The 17,197-nt window shown below is 39.2% G+C and overlaps 1 protein-coding gene across 1 annotated transcript in view; it reads left to right on the top strand.

Moving 5' to 3' along the window:
• cftr (CF transmembrane conductance regulator) overlaps positions 1-17,197 on the top strand; it is a 33,160-nt gene that overhangs the window by 1,104 nt on the left and 14,859 nt on the right. Inside the window, exons 2-16 of the mRNA XM_044036801.1 lie at positions 562-672; positions 3,863-3,974; positions 5,615-5,830; positions 6,164-6,253; positions 7,211-7,374; positions 7,609-7,734; positions 8,463-8,709; positions 8,824-8,916; positions 10,678-10,854; positions 11,088-11,279; positions 14,931-15,025; positions 15,614-15,700; positions 16,044-16,830; positions 16,918-17,046; positions 17,139-17,176. Of these exons, the coding sequence (XP_043892736.1) occupies positions 562-672; positions 3,863-3,974; positions 5,615-5,830; positions 6,164-6,253; positions 7,211-7,374; positions 7,609-7,734; positions 8,463-8,709; positions 8,824-8,916; positions 10,678-10,854; positions 11,088-11,279; positions 14,931-15,025; positions 15,614-15,700; positions 16,044-16,830; positions 16,918-17,046; positions 17,139-17,176 (2,664 nt within the window). The remainder of the gene's footprint in view (positions 1-561; positions 673-3,862; positions 3,975-5,614; positions 5,831-6,163; positions 6,254-7,210; positions 7,375-7,608; positions 7,735-8,462; positions 8,710-8,823; positions 8,917-10,677; positions 10,855-11,087; positions 11,280-14,930; positions 15,026-15,613; positions 15,701-16,043; positions 16,831-16,917; positions 17,047-17,138; positions 17,177-17,197) is intronic.

Genomic DNA, 17,197 nt, shown 5'->3' with positions numbered 1-17,197 from the left:
TGTTACTAGCATTGCAAAAACTTTTACACCACAAAATGTTGTAATGTAATGTCGCAAAAACACGATGCTTGTTTTTATAAACACCTTCAAATGGAAAAACAAGGATCTATAAAATAAATATGAAATTATAAGTTCCTGGAATGAATGGAAAGATACAAGCTCCCCCTTGTGTCAATCTAAAATAAATCACTATAACTGTATGTTGGCAAGTTGGACAGCTTTTATAAGTCACTGCAATGAAATAAGAAAGGTTTTCCAGAAGTATTTCATTTTATAGAATATTCACTGTTATTATTACTTCTTTCATTCAGTGTTTTACCTGCATCATATTGACCTATTGACTGTCTCGGTTGTACCCCACCTATAAAGCGGTAGATAATGGATGGATGGATATTGATATTATCTTCATTGTCAGAAATCAAAATAAGTAGAGGATATTTATAAGACAGCAAAACAATAATACTATGCATGTATAAGACATGCTTATAAGTGCTTGTGTGTCCTGGGTTTAAGCAGCAGATTGTACCCAGTTTTCTGTCTTAATGGCTGATATTTGTTCAGGTGGATGTCACCGCTGTTGAGGAAAGGCTTCAGAAAGAAGTTGGATCTGTCAGATGTGTACAAGGCTCCTTCGTTTGATTTGGCAGACAACCTCTCTGAGAGACTCGAAAGGTTTGTGCACTCTATAGTATAGTACTTCTGTGTGTATTTATTTATTTAATTTTGACTTTTACTGCATTGTAAGCTATACCTCATGCTCATAAAAAGATTTGCTACATGGACTATCCATCCCTTTTCTCTCTTTTTCATGAGTCTCTGAAGTTAACCTTTTAGATCAGTGGTTCTCAAACTTTTCTACCAATTACCACCTGAAAAAATATTGAGCTTTTGAAATAACTCCATTATCTGCAACGTTAACATACAGTGATGTAAATAGGCCGAGAATAATCAACTACAGATTTTTCCCAGGAGGTAGATTTATTCCCAGTAACTTCAGACACTGGTATAAAGAAATTGGATTAAAATGGAGTGAGAGATAAGGTGACTCTAATCATTATTATTTAATTTATTTTATTTTTTATGTTGTTTGTTACTTCAATGTTTGTTTAATTTTCTCGGGTTAAAATTCCTCATCTCCACTGCCATCACATACCCTGGTATATACAGTAGAACAGTAACAGTATCGTCAGAGAAAGCTTGCGTACAACTGGTGGTACACATACCACAGTTTGAGAACCATGGTTTTAAAGGATAGGTTATGTGGCTCTTTGTGGCCCTTGTGGTTTTGCTTAGTCTTCTCATGTCACAGGCTAGCAAACCTCGTATATTATATAATAATCTTATAAACCCATAGAAGGTAATGCCACCATGTTACTAAACTAAACATTTTGTACTCTTATTTAATAATTGCACACAAAAGAGCAGCAAATGTGCCAGATTGTGACTGACATGTGACTATCTCTCTGATAACTCGACATGAAATCTACAACTGTGTCTGATATGTGCATGCTTCGACAGCTTCCAGTCTTGGTGTTTTTCATACGTGCCCTTTACATGTGTTTACAGTAGCAGGTAATTGGTCATCCTTCTCTCAAAGTCAAGTTAAAATATGGGCTGGTATTTATACTGTGCTTGACATAACCAAACCAGTGTGGGCCAAACAAACTAACAACCAGACAACAGATGATGGACAAAGTTAACCCTTGTTTTCACTGTCTCTGTTTTTTTCTTCTCACCTTCTATTTTTACTGTTTGTTTTTCTTCCTCCAAATCTATTTATTTTCTTATTGCTCATGTTAACTTTCTCTGTCCCCTCCTCTTCATATTTTTTTCCTTTTGTAGGATGCCATATCTTTTTTTGCCCTCACTTTTAATCAGTCGCCTTCTTTATAAATTAAATTACATTTTAATGCATTACTAAAATACTTTCTCAATTTTGTGTATTTGTCCCACTCTATTAGTTCTGTTTAATTTCTGTCACCTTTTTCAGTAATTTACCTTTTAGTAGTCTTATTTAAATTTTGCCTAACAACCGTAGCAGTGTCCCGCACTGACCCTCCTACTCGGTCACCCCTTGCGTCACTCTGAACGATGCCAGCAATTCCCGTAGTGTACATGAGTGTTTAAATGTCAACCTTTAAAAAGGGCCCAGAACCCACTGGGTGATGAATGAGTGGTGGTGGGTGATTTGGCTTCTATTATTCTGATCAGACAAACAGTGAGGGCTTCTGGGAACATGAACTTTACCTTCCATTAAAACGTACTGTTTATCGTGAGCCTCTTCGTCACCCTCTTACTTCAATACTAGGACATTTATACTACAGTTTTCTGGCTTAGTAAGGTGTCCAGTATGCTGATGTATGCATCAGAAGGAAGAAAAGAGTATTAAGTACTAACCTTGATAATAGATGGTTTTAAAATGAATATAAGACACAATACATACAGTTAATGTTGTATGTATTTAAGTATTTACACAACAGTTCTTTTGACATGATTCAATCTTTACTCTTAATACAGATTCTCAAGACCTGAGTATCAACTCACTTTAACTTTTGTTTGGCAAATGATTATGCAAGAGAAATTATTTATAAAATGTAAATATGGGAGAAGAGGAGTGGTTAACAATTCATGGAACATGAACATGGAATTCAGTCTTCAGGCATGGTCAATAATGAGGTGTCTGACATTGCCGGGGTGTGTATGATGGTGTTTTTTTATTCCCTAATTAGTTTCTCTATTAATTTGTTGTGGCACTGCTGCTGTCCTAAAACTTGAGCTGGCTATGACTGAAGGAATGTAACAGGAAAGTGAAATACAGAATTTTAGTGGCACTGCTGTAGATACACTAAAAGGAAGCTAATGTGCTTGTATATTTAATCTCACTGCTGATACACAATTCACTATAATGTTAGAATCAATGAAGAAACTGATCTCAGAGACTTCTAAAGAGTTGAATTGTTGGTTAATTCTTGAGAAAATGATTATTAATTAATTACTACATTTATTGTCAACAATTTGGGTGTTTTAGTTTTTAGTTTAACTATTTAGTTTTAACAATTTAAACAAGCTGTCAGATTTTCTTATTAAATAAATAATTATTGTTTGTTGACAAAATTAGGAATTTGAAGGTTTTGGAAACCTGGAAACCGATGTCCGACAATTTATGGACCAAACAACTAATGGATTAATCCAGAAAATTATCTACAGATGAATTGATTGTATAGAAGTTTTAAGAATTGTATTCCATTATCACTCTTCCTTGTTGACCCTCTTTTCCTCTTTGCCTCTCTCTTCCTTTCTGTTCATCACTTCTTCTCTCATCACTCACCACTGAAGCTCAGCCAGATCACTTTGGTTATAAATGAGCCTCGGAACAATGCAGCTACTCACTGTAGCTGCCTGCTATGGCTTCTGTGGGAAGTTAATCAAACAGAACTGTAACAAGCTTTTAAAACAAATTAAGGCCATAATAGGCAATATCCAAAACTGCTTTGATAAAAATCTGTAAATCTAAGGGGTGGCGTGACTTGCTACTTTTAAATTGCTACCCGATTAGCCTGAAGAAAAAAACTTTAAATTAATAATTAGTATTATTAATCCTAATTTTTTTCTTCAGGAATAGTCACATTAGCGATGCAAAAAGTCTCCCTTTACCCTGTACAGCTGAGGCTGAATCACCAGCTAAAGTTGTTGAAAGAACAGTTAAATACTGGAGGTTGCTCTGTTGCCAAAGTAGCACTATTAGCCAATAGAAAAGCCACAGCCAAACTTTGTTGGCATTTGACTGGTATATGTGTTGTTCTCCCTGCCCACCTGGCCTGCTCTACTGTTAAACTGTGTTGTAACTTTGTCCTCCCCGCAGAGAATGGGACAGGGAGGTGGTGTCAGCCAAGATCAAGCCCCGGCTGATGCGAGCACTGGCCCGTTGCTTCTTTGGCCCTTTCGCCTTCTTTGGTATCCTCCTCTACCTCGGGGTGAGTTTGTCATTGCTACATGGTGGAAACAGATCTGACATAACTTGACTCAGAGAGGGTGGTATTAACTCGACCAGAAGAGGTAATGTCATCAGGTGTTGTAGATATAAACTGCAACCATAAGGTGCAGTTTTTCAGGTTAAAGCAGATAGAATTTCTTTCATTTGAATGTGACACTGTGCAATATCTGTTAATTGTGACATCAAAAGGACATCTTCAACTTCAAGTCATTTTTTACACAATCTACTTATTATTGTTATGATTATTCAACTAATGTAAAGATTAATCTTACCTCTAATCTAATGATTAGCGTCCCTTAAATCAATGGTGTAGTGGTTAGCATTGTTGCATATGCAGCTAAAGTCCTGGGTTTGCGACCCAGCTGAAACAAGGGTCTTTCTGTATTGAGTTAGCATGTTGTCCTGTGTGTGAGTGGGTTTTCTCCGAGTAAAAACATGCAGAGGTTAATTGAACACTCTAAATTGACCAGAGTTGTGAATGTGAGAGTGTTGGCCCAGAGTCCAGGATGTACCCCACCTTTCACCCTATGGCAGCTGGGATTGGCACCAGCAGGGAACGAGGGAAAAGTTGGGTGGAAGTTACCTGGCTGAAGAAGAGTTTACAGTGGGATAATGGTGGAGAAAGCTACATTAAGAGAAGCCCCATCCACGTTCAATACATAGACTTTATGCACTTGGTTCTCTATGAATAAATAGAGAAATCCTTAACTTTTCATTACCGTTTTTTCAGTTTGACAGATATCGGGATGTATCACTATATGGTTGTCTTGCAATATATACACTATATATTTATTATCACAGAATTGTTGTATCGTGAATCGTGATATTATTGGTATCGTAGACCATGTATCGCGTATTGTATCATGAAGTGCCCTATGATTCCAACCCCTAGTGTGTGTGGGGTACCTGCCGACTGCTGTGTCCCATTGGAGAGGTCCTGTAGATGGACAGTGCTGCTCAAACATCACAAGCATGTCACACCACAGTGTCACAGCACCTCTCACTGTCCTGGCCTTATGGTCACTGTGGTAACAGCAACAGTTGTGTAAGCTGAAGTGCGATTGAAGGTGGTGGCCATGACGACAAAAATAACCGTTAGATGTTAAAGAGGCTGTGTGGGAAAATGGTGAAGCTTTGTCATGAAAGCCAAGAGAATCTGGTGGTTTAATGTTCCTGAATGTTTAACTGAATTTCAGTTGAGTTGTCATCATTCCTTGAATTGAGACATGTAATTTCTTTCTGTATTTTGCACAGTTTTTGGATATTTTGTTGTTCTTCCATATGCACTACAGCAGTGAATTGAATTAAATAATCTTATGAATGATAAATTATTTGAACTGTCCAAAGGACGTTGAATCAGTTGCAACTGGTTTGTAGTTACCTTTTAAAAAACTACAACTGAATACAACTATAAATTTCAAGAAACCTACATGTCCAGTTTCTGCTGAATCTAAGACCTTTGGTAAAGAGGACCTGGATGAATAAGAACTAATTGAACTAATTATAATAATGAAGTGAAGCTAATGAACTAAAATAACTTAATTGAAGTAACTCAACTAGAGGGAATTTCATTTTGTATTAAATAATTTTTTTGTCTCATTGCCATCTCTCTTTTCATAGGAGGCTTCCAAGACGGTGCAGCCACAGCTTTTGGGTCGTATCATTGCATCATTTGACCCGTTCCATGCTCCAGAGCGGGGCCAGGGTTATTACCTGGCACTGGGACTAACCCTGCTCTTCACTGTTCGATTCCTCCTACTGCAGCCTGCCATCTTTGGTCTGCACCACCTGGGTATGCAGATCCGCATCGCCCTCTTCAGTCTTATATACAAAAAGGTAAGGAGAGAAAAGCTAGTAATACTCTTGTGGAATTATAACTAGTATTTCTTAATTACATAAATAATCAAAATAAAAATATTAAATTACAGTTCTTGCATCAGACAGTGAATGGAACTCAACCACACTTTTTTAGAAGTTGTGTCTTTGTTGTCCCCTTTTTATTTAAATTTGTAGTTCAGAGCTGCCTCATCAATGTGAAAGTCCAGCAGTAGCAGTGAGGCGTGTGACAGCCTGATGTCAAAGCTTTATCACGTGTCAATAGCTTCCTCTCGTCCAATTGTCTTTTTTCCCCATGTGCTTTGACTCAACTCTGACCTGTGACCTTTGCAGACCCTGAAGTTATCCAGCCGTGTCTTGGACAAAATCAGCACCGGTCAGCTGGTCAGTTTGATGTCCGCCCATCTCAACAAGCTAGATGAGGTGAGAAATTTCAAACATCTTTAAATTACACATATGATAGAGCAGGTCTTTTCATTCCATGACACTGTCCCACACTCTGCTGTTAATGCTAAGTTCTTGTCATACACTAAATGGCTGAACCTCTGGCTATCAGACATGCTAAATTTGTTCCTGACTGCATTTATGTTAGGGCTGGCTTCCACCTCTTCATGTCCAATATCTATGCTAAAATCTCTGAATTTTGTGTTTCTACTGATACTGATATCTTTTCAGATACTGAGCAATGCATGAGTAGCAGTCAGCAGTGAGTGAATCTGCTTACTGGAGTTGAAATGTTATGTTACTTGTCAGTTGGAGATTAATGAGGACATTTGTTAAAAATGTGAATCATGCAAATGTATTTCAGCGAAATCCATTTTGTATTTTTTTATATGCAGAAATTCAAAGTCAAGGAGCCATGCAGTAGTTTTCCACTAGCCACCTGTTAGAAGGTTTGAGGGAAAAACAATGACAATTCACCCCCCCACTAACTTCAGTGAATCCATCTTATTACCAAACAATTGACTATACTGAATGACACTTAGAGAACAAATGATCTGGATCGCTACACATTCAACTACAATTAGGTGTGTGTGTGTACAAAGCAAAGTGCGTTAACATAGCTCGAGGGCAAGCGTGTGTGTGTTGTGTTGATGTGTGTAGACTGAGTCTCACTGAGGCGATGAATGTAGAAACATACTGCCACCTGCTTTGAGACAATTATCACCTGGCTTGGATGTGCCCAATGCATTCTGAGTTATGTAGTATGGCTCTGTGTGTGTGATGTTTGTGAGAGAAGGGAGGTTGATATTTAGTAGAATTTGAGTTGATTCTCTTTCAGGTGAATTACTAAATTGTGCTTAGCCAGACAGCCCGTCCTTTTCCATTGATGCTAATTGCACTGATGGTAACCTCTGTGTACTTTGGGTGTGTTTTCAGAGCTTGGGTCTGGCCCACTTTGTGTGGATCAGCCCTCTGCAGTGTATACTGTGTGTGGGTCTGATATGGGAACTGATCGAGGTGAACGGCTTCTGTGCTTTGGCAGCTCTGACCCTGCTGGGCATCCTCCAGGCCTGGCTCTCACAGAAGATGCAACCTCACCGGTGAGGAAGCACTGTCACACATGTACTCACATTATGCATATATCATAGATATGCATATGAGCATATTTGTGCATTTATTCTTGCATGATCTGATGTGCATGAATGTATGAAATGACGATAAGACACCACAGTGGCCGCCATGTGCACATCTTGATGGTTGTGTCCAACTTGCATATCTGTGTGCACAGAACTGATGTTAAGTGAATGATCTAAAGATCGGTCTCGTGTGAGCAGGGTGAAGAGGGCAGGAATGATCACCCGCCGCCTGGCTCTCACCTCTGAGATTGTGGAGAACATCCACTCTGTGAAGGCGTATGGCTGGGAGGAAGTGATGGAGACCATCATCAAGAACATCAGGCAGTAAGATACCACCGCGTGTATGGCTGAGATTTCTGTTGAGGCTCACTCTCACTGAAAACATTAAAAAAAAATTAAAATTGTGTGCTCATAGGGTTTGGATCACTTGAACGGTGGGGTTGAAATGAAGTCCCTTAGTTTCCATGTGATTGTTTGCAGTAAAGATATGATAGCCAGTGCTTGTCTTGCAATTTCACTGACACTATCAAGCCCCAATCAGATTTACAGTGTACGGCTTGTACAGTCCATGAACTGTATATCAGGTATTACAGATATAGAGTGATAAACTGAACCAAAAAAAAGACTCAACATTACATGAAATGGATTTGACTGTCCATGAGAAAATAATTAACCCAGTGCCGAAATTCAGAGAGAGTTGTTGTAATATGGTTAGTTACGTGCCATTTTCACCAAGGTGGTTGCAGTATCACTGTTATTGGAAAGTATAAAAAGTATAATAAAAAGAGTTTTGATGCCATGGTGTGTAGAAATATTTTTTTAATATCAGAGCTGACGAGGACACATCAAGACTTCCCGTTTAACTGTTAATAGCGGCATGATGTGTCTCTTTGAGAACAAAATTAAATTAATTAAATATTTAGAGCCTTAGCAGTCATGTTGAAAGAATTTATCTGCTAGCCTAAATAAACTGCAAATACTGAATTTTAATTATCATACTGTTAAAGGGGCATATTAATCTTTTCTTTCTTTCGTTTTCACTCCCTCCTCAGGGATGAGATGACGCTGACGAGGAAGATTGGTTCTCTGCGCTACTTTTACAGTGCCGCATACTTCTTCTCTGCCATCTTGGTTATTGTGTCAGCCATTGTGCCCCATGCACTGAGTAACGGTATCATCCTGCGTCGAATCTTCACCACAGCGTCATACTGCATGGTTCTGCGAATGACAATGACCCGCCAGCTGCCCGGTTCCATCCAGATGTGGTATGACACGCTGGCACTGATCAGCAAGATTGAGGTGGGTCCAGAGTGGAGGGGTTAGAAATATCAGTTACATGCTTTCACTACTATTCAAAACGTCCTCAAAATAAACACACACTCATATATAGATGTGTGTTTTGATTGTTTGTAGGAATACTTGATGAAGGAGGAGTATAGAGAGCTGGAATACAATCTTACCACAAGTGAAGTGGAACTGGTCAACGTGTCTGCATCATGGGATGAGGTTTGTTCATGTGTGCCAAGTGTCGTCTCATATTTAAACAACATGCATTTATAGATGTTGAGAATTATGTTTTAATTACCAGGAATGTTCATATAATATTAATATTATATTAATGTGAACAGCTGAGTTTTGTTCTCTCTTTGTTATTATAAGATCTCAGCCTTGCTATTTAAAATGGCTTGAGACACTTTATGTTGGGATTTGATGCTATACAAATCAATAAACAAATAATTTACATCCCTAAAATTTAAAATTTGACAACTTTGCAGCAGTCAATCAAAAGTTCAACCTAAAAACAATGCCCACATAAATAACACACATGATAAAGAAAATAATACCACAGTATCTGTTTTTTATTTGTGACATGGACACACAACGTTCTGTGGTTTGCTCCTGGTGCATCATCTTGCTGAAGTCCACTGCAAACCTGCTGAAAAGGCATCTGTTCCCCTTTGCTCGAAAAAAAATATTGATTTAGCTTTGTGCAATTTCTAACAATGTGTAATTGACCAAAATCTGAATGTTTATTAATTATTAACATCCTTAGATGTGCGTGAGAATGTGAGACTGAGACTGAAAATGATCCCAAAACACTAAGGTTAATTGGCTCCCTAGATGGATTTGTACATGCGTGTAACTGCAGCTGCTCGTGCCTCGAAAACTGACTATATCAAGTGAAGTTGGAATTGATGCTAATATTCACTTTGCCTAATATTTATTATCAGAGGAAATTGTCAGATTAATATTGTGGTTTATTTGCTGAAATTGTTATTTTTAAAGAGGCTAACTTTGTACATTTACTGTATTTACTATGTGTGTGTCAATTCTATATGAAGGCAAGGGCATGTTTCAAGAAGCTCAACTTACACAAGCCCTAAATCCACCATGTATTACAGGTGTAACAGTTAATGCCTCATCATCACTGCGAGTGGATAGCATAACCTTATCTATAGGCAGAGGCTGTAAACTTAGTATAACAAGTGTAATTCATTGACCACCCAGTATCGTGAGAAAACAAATACCCAACTCTGTGTGGGGGGGTGCCCCCCCCCCCATCACTTTGCATAATTAGTTCCTCTGGTGTCGTCACTAAACTTTGCTGGGAACACCAAGTCTCCCTGCCACATTCAGAGTAGTGTTCATCACCTAATTCCCAGATTCTCCTCTTGCTTTCTCCACGTCCTGGAATGTGCCATTGCCATGAATAGGAGGGGTGTTGCCTTTCTTTACTGCTGACAGCATGTACGTCAGCTCATTAGAATAAGAATTGCACAGACAGTCCTATACAAACTACCCCAGGTCCCACCAGTAGAGGAACGGTGTGCAATGTCACAGAGGTCAGTGATTAAGCCAGGAGAGTCCAGCAGAGTTTCCCGTTTATAAAAGTGATGTGTCACCCTTAATGTTGACCGATGACAGTGACAGATGAAGAGAAGTAAGGCCATTAAAAAAACTTCTTTGGAGAATCTCTCTTTGGAGAATTTCTCACAGCTGCTTACAGTGCCTAAAGTTCACACTCACTCTACGCTGTATTTATGTACAATATGAAAAACTATATTTAATATTTTAGAATATGAATATTTGATTTAATGTTTCACATTTCCTGTTTTTGCCACCAGTTTAATTTGCCTCCATAGATTTTGTTCAGTCAACATTAACATCTGTCCTACATGAAGTGTGTTGAAGGTACCAAATAATCTGCTTTTTTTGGTGCCAGACGGGTTTGTTATTCTCTTGTGACTCATGTGACCTTTCGTGCAGGGAATTGGTGAGCTGTTCGAGAAGATAAAGGAAGAGAGCAAAGCAAATGGACACCCGAATGGCGATGCCGGCCTCTTCTTCACCAACCTCTACGTCACACCTGTCCTCAGAAACATTAGCCTTTACCTGGAGAAGGGGAAGATGCTGGCAGTGGCTGGATCCACTGGCTCAGGAAAGGTAGGTCAAAGAAATTATCTCTCACCAAAGAAACTGTTTAGGAGAATACACTTAGTTCACAAATGCTACTGAATCCATTTACTGTTAGATGTCTGGCCAAAGTTCCCTCCAGCAAGGCCACAGAAACGCTAAGTGCTGACTCATTACAGGTTGCTTTGAAAGCAACATTTTAATGCCCCAGAATAAAAATGAAGCGGAATAGAAACCCTTTCTTTTTCCTCCATTTCCTTCAGAGTTCCTTGCTCATGATGATCCTTGGAGAGCTGGTGCCATCAGAGGGTAAAATTAGACACAGTGGGCGAATCTCTTTCTCACCACAGACTGCCTGGATCATGCCAGGGACGATTCGTGACAACATCCTGTTTGGTCTGACTTATGACGAGTATCGCTACACTTCTATCATCAAGGCCTGTCAACTGGAAGAGGTAAATTATTTTTGTCATCATTGATTATTTTTCTCTCCCCTGTGTACATGCTCTCTTCTGCAGATTAGGTGGACTTTTGTCTTTGTGCCTGTTGCTGCTTATACAAAGTGCTCAAAAACAAGCAGTAAAAACAGTCATGAACTGAGCTTCTGCACTGACTGACAGAGACACTGCTGTGAGAGAGCCACACACTCTCCTGTTGTGGCTTTGTAAAGGCAGAGGATTGTCTGCATGACTCAGGTTTTTGAGGATTAGGAGGATACTTTTCATCGGTGATACTTGGCGAAACTTGCTTGTTTATTTTTGAGAGGTTAAATTGGTATAGTTTGTCAATAGTGACCCAGCACATTTTCTCAGTCCTCTGAAACCATTGCAGCTCAATCTGTTGAGTAATCTGGCCAATGTGTTCAGGAAGCCTCACACTCATATTTTCCCAAAATGTTCATATATAAATACACTTGATATAATTACAAGACATGAGGAACCGCAGTGTCCAAAACACCTGGTCCTTTTCACCAAAATATGACTAATACACAGGTTTCATATTGCAGTGCACACACTCAACAGACTGAAAAATATTTAAAATATATTATTGATGGTTACTAATTGATATAGACTAATGCACAGCTGTATCACACTGTAATCAACAACTTGTGTAATTGACGTAAAAGCAACTTGTTTTTGTTTTAGAATGTCAGCTTATTTAACTAGAGTTAAATAGCTAAGCGTTTCATAGCAGTTGGTAATAAATTTATCTCAGCCAGCTTGTTCCGTTTTGTTTTGGACTGTTCAGAGGGTTCCGATTTCCCTCGTCCACATCCACACCTATTACCATGCTCACACAAACAAAGACACACATGCACTTTCTGTCTTGCACACCGATATACACACACACACACACACACACACACACACAGACACTCCCTTATGAGCTTCAGTGTTGAGTGACGGCCCCTTAGCAGAATAATGTCTCCTCTGTTGCCATGGAAATCCCATGTTATTTCACTGGGATGGAATATGAGCTTTTTTCACTCAGCTCCCAATGATTGGACATTGCAACACAGATGAGCAGTGTGAGCAAGCATTAGCCCTGTTGGCTTATTAGGACTTTCATTTGTATGTTTTGTGTTTTGGAACATAAAGAACATATTTAATAATGTATGTTAACAAAATGGATTGAGAAACCTGAGATCTTGGATACATACAAAATAATAGATCAAAATAATCAAAATATGTTGAACGATATTTATTTGCAATATTTTGATGATCATCTATTCTTGCTGTGTGAGATACACTTTGATTGCTTATGGCTCTGTGTGACTTAAGCTTTTGTCTTTTTTTGTAGACAGCTGAAAGTAGTGTCTGACTAAATTATGTCCATGCTTAAATTTTATTCTTTGGCTCCAGAGGTTTTACAAACATTCTGAATCATTTTCTATTTACCACTAGCAATAGGTCTAGGTTTTTGGCTATATTTTCACTTCATAAATCTTACAATCTGAACCTCAAAGACATGTGTTTGTCTTGATAGTATGGCATTATCCGCATATGATTGTGTTTTTTTTTATCTGTCACCTTTACTCTTGACTTTTTACACCAAAATGCTGCAACACATCAGATTTATAAGCTGCTGAATCATCGGCATACTTTTATTTTATGCCAATAACACCAGCAGCTGCCATTCTGTGTCTGTATTTCTCACTTCCCTCCACTGTGGTTGAAAAAAACTACAGTTTTGGCCTAGCAGATGGTAATGAGACCCTTTTGTTGTAGCGCTATCGTGAAATCCCTGTTGCATAACAGTGAGAACCCCTTTAAATTTTTATTTCACTCTACTGAAATCAATACAGCAGATCCTGCCATCATATTTACATACTGTCATGTCCCATTGCCTGTAAGACTGAGGGTCCCTCAGTAGTTTTGATAAAAACACAACATGTTGTCACAGCAAACAGAGCTGGCAGCAATATTGACATCTGCATGTAAAGCCAACCTTCACTTTGTCTTTGAGGAAAGGTGTCAATGAAAGTGAAATAACAAGAGCAGGTTGGAGAAAATTCAAAGACTCACACTTGTGGTGTTGTGTGAAAGTGAAAAGAATGACAGGAAGTCCTCCTGTTTGCTACATGAGTTTTGGGGCTAGCACAATCAGTATAGGAATCAAATCAAAATTAAATACATTTTTTGTTTGCTAATTGTGCCTTTTGAAGAGGTAAAATTATTTGCTTATACAGTAGGAATTGGGAAATTCATAGTAAATATTCAGTTAATTACAATCAAAAAGATAGTCAAGCTCAGGCATCATGATCAGGTAAAAATTTGGTATCAGTACCAATTCAAAATAATGATCCTCAGTTTGTCTTATTAGTCACGTCAAAGACTTAATATGACTAAAAATAGTCAATTCTACTATAGGAAAACCCACAAAGCAAACCTGGACAGACAGGAGTGAGACAAGGCGTTTCAGGCCTTGTGACTGTAATTCCTGACCATTGTTGCCCTCAAAAGCCCCAGACAGTCTCCTGTGGGTGGTCTTTCCACTGTAAACTCATTTTTTTTAGCTTCCAGTCTGTAGCTGCTGGCCCTGCAGGTGCTTTTTGTTTTTTTTTACTATGCTGCCTTATTTAACAAGCTGTTAAACAAACCTGTTAACTTGATCCCCTATGCGCTCCTGTCAGGACAGCGGAAGCTGACAATAAACAGGTAGGAAGTTTGTAACGATGATAAACTTGTGCTGTCACTTCATCCTCATTGGTGTGGGGCGTCCCTGTTTTCACTATCACTTACCACTGACCATACCGCGTGTCTCTACTTGTGACGTTTGTCATCTTTCTGTCTAATGTGTGGTTTGTGGCTTTTGTGTGGTTTGACAGTAAATCTGTCATTTAGCAGGTAAAAGTCATGTCACACTGTGTCTTGGTGTTTTTTGCTGACTATGCTTACCTTTGGAATAATACTGTATTTTGGTATTTGTGTATTGACTGATTATCAATGATTGTCAGGTTGATAAAATCCTTGAAAAAAGAAAAAAAATTTGTTTTTAGTTTTCACTCATTATTTTCTGGTTCCAATTGGTATTTTATGCTGACAACAGAGAGCCATGATGTATCTTAAGCTGCTACTGGTTTGTTTTTCTTTTAAAACCAGACCACATTGAAAAGAACCTCCCTTTTTGTATTAACCCTAAGGCCATTGTGAAGGGACAACCTGAACCTTACACTTAACTAAGGACAGTAGTTTGCATGTACAAAGCTCATCACAAGCTTTAAAAATGAATGTTACAAGAACAACTTGAAATCCTAGTGGTCTAGTGTTAATGTTGTTTTCATCCCAGGTTTATTGGTAGATCAAGTTGGAGCTTTCACTTCATCTCTAAGCCACTGGCCTATTTTCAGGGACTGCAGAATTTAACACACTAGTAGTCAACGTGCCCCACAGTATTATTCATATTTTAGGCTTTTAATTGACATACTTTTAAATGTGTAGGCACCGTGGAGATAACTAGGTGAGTGTGATCATTTTTGATTCGATTCTAGTAAAACAGTTGCAGGCCGATGACAGTTGGTTTGACTGTATTCAGTGACTGTTTTGTTATTTCTGCTGTTGTGCAATAATACCTGCATGTGTTTGACCCCTTGTTCTTTTCTTCAGGACTTTGCTTTGCTGCCTGAGCAAGACAAAACACTCCTTGGCGAGGGCGGGGTAACCCTGAGTGGTGGTCAGAGGGCTCGCCTCGGCCTGGCCAGGTACGTTCCACCCAAAACTGAACATTTGACAGCGCTCTTCATGCTTGATGAGTTTATGATTGGTGCCGTTGTTTTTTGTCCAGCCTTTGGTTCACCCTGTAATGGACAAAAGGGGTCATGATCTCGAAGAAATAATGTTGGCGTAATCAATTTATGCATTGTCAGTTGTTCATGGGTTGTTTTCACAAAGCTTCAACTTCTTTGCTATATTGGTTAAATGAGATATAAGTTTAAGAGGAAGGTAAAAGGGCTCGACAAAACAATGTGTAAAATAGTATATATAATAATTATTTATTACATTTTTTGTGCTGTAAATAAATACAGAGCTTGAGCTGAGCTATATTAGTTATTTAAATCTACATGATTTACAGCCAGTCTGTCTCATGTCCCCATGCATTATTTATTTGATTAATGTCTTGGTATCAATTTGCAGCCACTTATTGGGTTTTGGCTTCTGCTATTTTCACTCTAAATATTCACGGTTATTGATTTATTCCACACAAGGAGCTGAGATCTTTATTTACTCTATTTTCATTTGTTTTCCTTTTTCCTTCTGTTTCTAAGTCTGTGTTTGTGTTTCTCCCTCAGAGCTGTGTATAAAGACGCCGACCTCTACCTGCTGGATGCGCCTTTCACCCACCTGGACATTGTGACAGAGAAAGAGATCTTTGAGAAGTGTGTATCCCAACAGAGAGTCTTTCATGTAGGGGAGGAGGGGTGGAATAGCTGAAGTTTAAGGTCAAGGTTTTCTCTTGTGTTGACTTTACTGTAACCTTCTCAGGAAATGGAATTTTTTTTTCATTTTCCATTTTCCTTAAGTCTGGCAGAAAAGAATTCTTTTGATGAGAGGTGGACTCTGCTGGATGAATATTTTTGCTTCAGTCAGGTTCCTGACTGTGGTTGTGATTAAAAACACAGTAGCCTTATATTTAGAATGTGTCATTTTCCACCCTGATGAGGCATATATTTGTTTGATTGTTAAACTTGTTTTTCTTAACAATCTCCATTTTCTACACAGATGTGTCTGTAAACTTATGGCCTCCAAAAGTCGTATTGTGGTCACCAGCAAGTTGGACCATCTCAAACGAGCAGACAAAATCCTTCTACTGCACAATGGTGACTGCTACTTTTACGGCACCTTCTCAGAGCTGCAGGCGCAGCGACCGGACTTCAGCTCCCTCCTTCTTGGCCTAGAAGCATATGACAACGTAAATGCAGAGCGACGCAGCTCCATTCTCACAGAGACACTCCGCAGGGTTTCCATTGACGAAACCGCTGGCTTCAGACCAGAACCAATGCGACAATCATTCCGCCAGCCACCACCTCCAATAATTGTTTCTGGACCTCAAAGCCATCCTGTAAGTGATGGCTACCCAGAAAAACGCAAACAATCGCTCATCCTCAGTCCCCTGGCAGCTGCCCGCAAGTTCTCCTTCATTGGAAACTCACAACATACTTCAAACACACCCCAGTCCATGACGATAGAGGACGGGGTTCGGGAACTCTCAGAGAGAAAATTTTCTGTCGTACCAGAGGATGAACAAGTGGAGGAGGTCCTCCCCAGGTCGAACCTGTACCACCATGGGTTGCAGCATCTCAATGGGCAGAGGCGGCAGTCTGTCCTGGCATTCATCACCAACGCTCAGGGTCAAGAGCGGCGAGAGCAGATGCAGTCGTCCTTCAGAAGGAAGCTCTCCATCGCTCCTCAGTGCGATCTGGCATCTGAGCTGGACATTTACGCCCGGCGATTATCCAAGGACAGTGTTTATGACATAAGTGAGGAAGTGGATGAAGAAGACATGGAGGTAGGACTTTGTTACAACCCTTTTTCAATAGAATGATCAGCGTTTTTGGTATATCTGTATGTGACAAGCGCTTCTCTTTCTTCACAGCAATGCTTCGCAGACGAACGTGAAAACATCTTTGAAACTACCTCATGGAGCACATACCTGCGCTACGTCACCACCAATAGAAGCTTAGTCTACGTCCTCATTTTCATCGTCATAGTCTTCGCCCTTGAGGTAAAACGATTGTCAGTTTTGTTGTTTTTTTTAATGTTATGTGAATTTATTTAATGGTGAATGTTTCTTTTTCCTCTTCTTTCTACCAATAGGTTGCTGGTTCAGTCATTGGCATCTTCCTCATTACTGAGTAAGTGTTATGTTTCTGAGA

Source organism: Solea senegalensis, linkage group LG10 (assembly GCF_019176455.1).
Source record: "Solea senegalensis isolate Sse05_10M linkage group LG10, IFAPA_SoseM_1, whole genome shotgun sequence".
NCBI lineage: Eukaryota > Metazoa > Chordata > Actinopteri > Pleuronectiformes > Soleidae > Solea > Solea senegalensis.
Note: the sequence above shows the minus strand (reverse complement) of the source record. Positions and strands in the feature narration are given on the sequence as shown.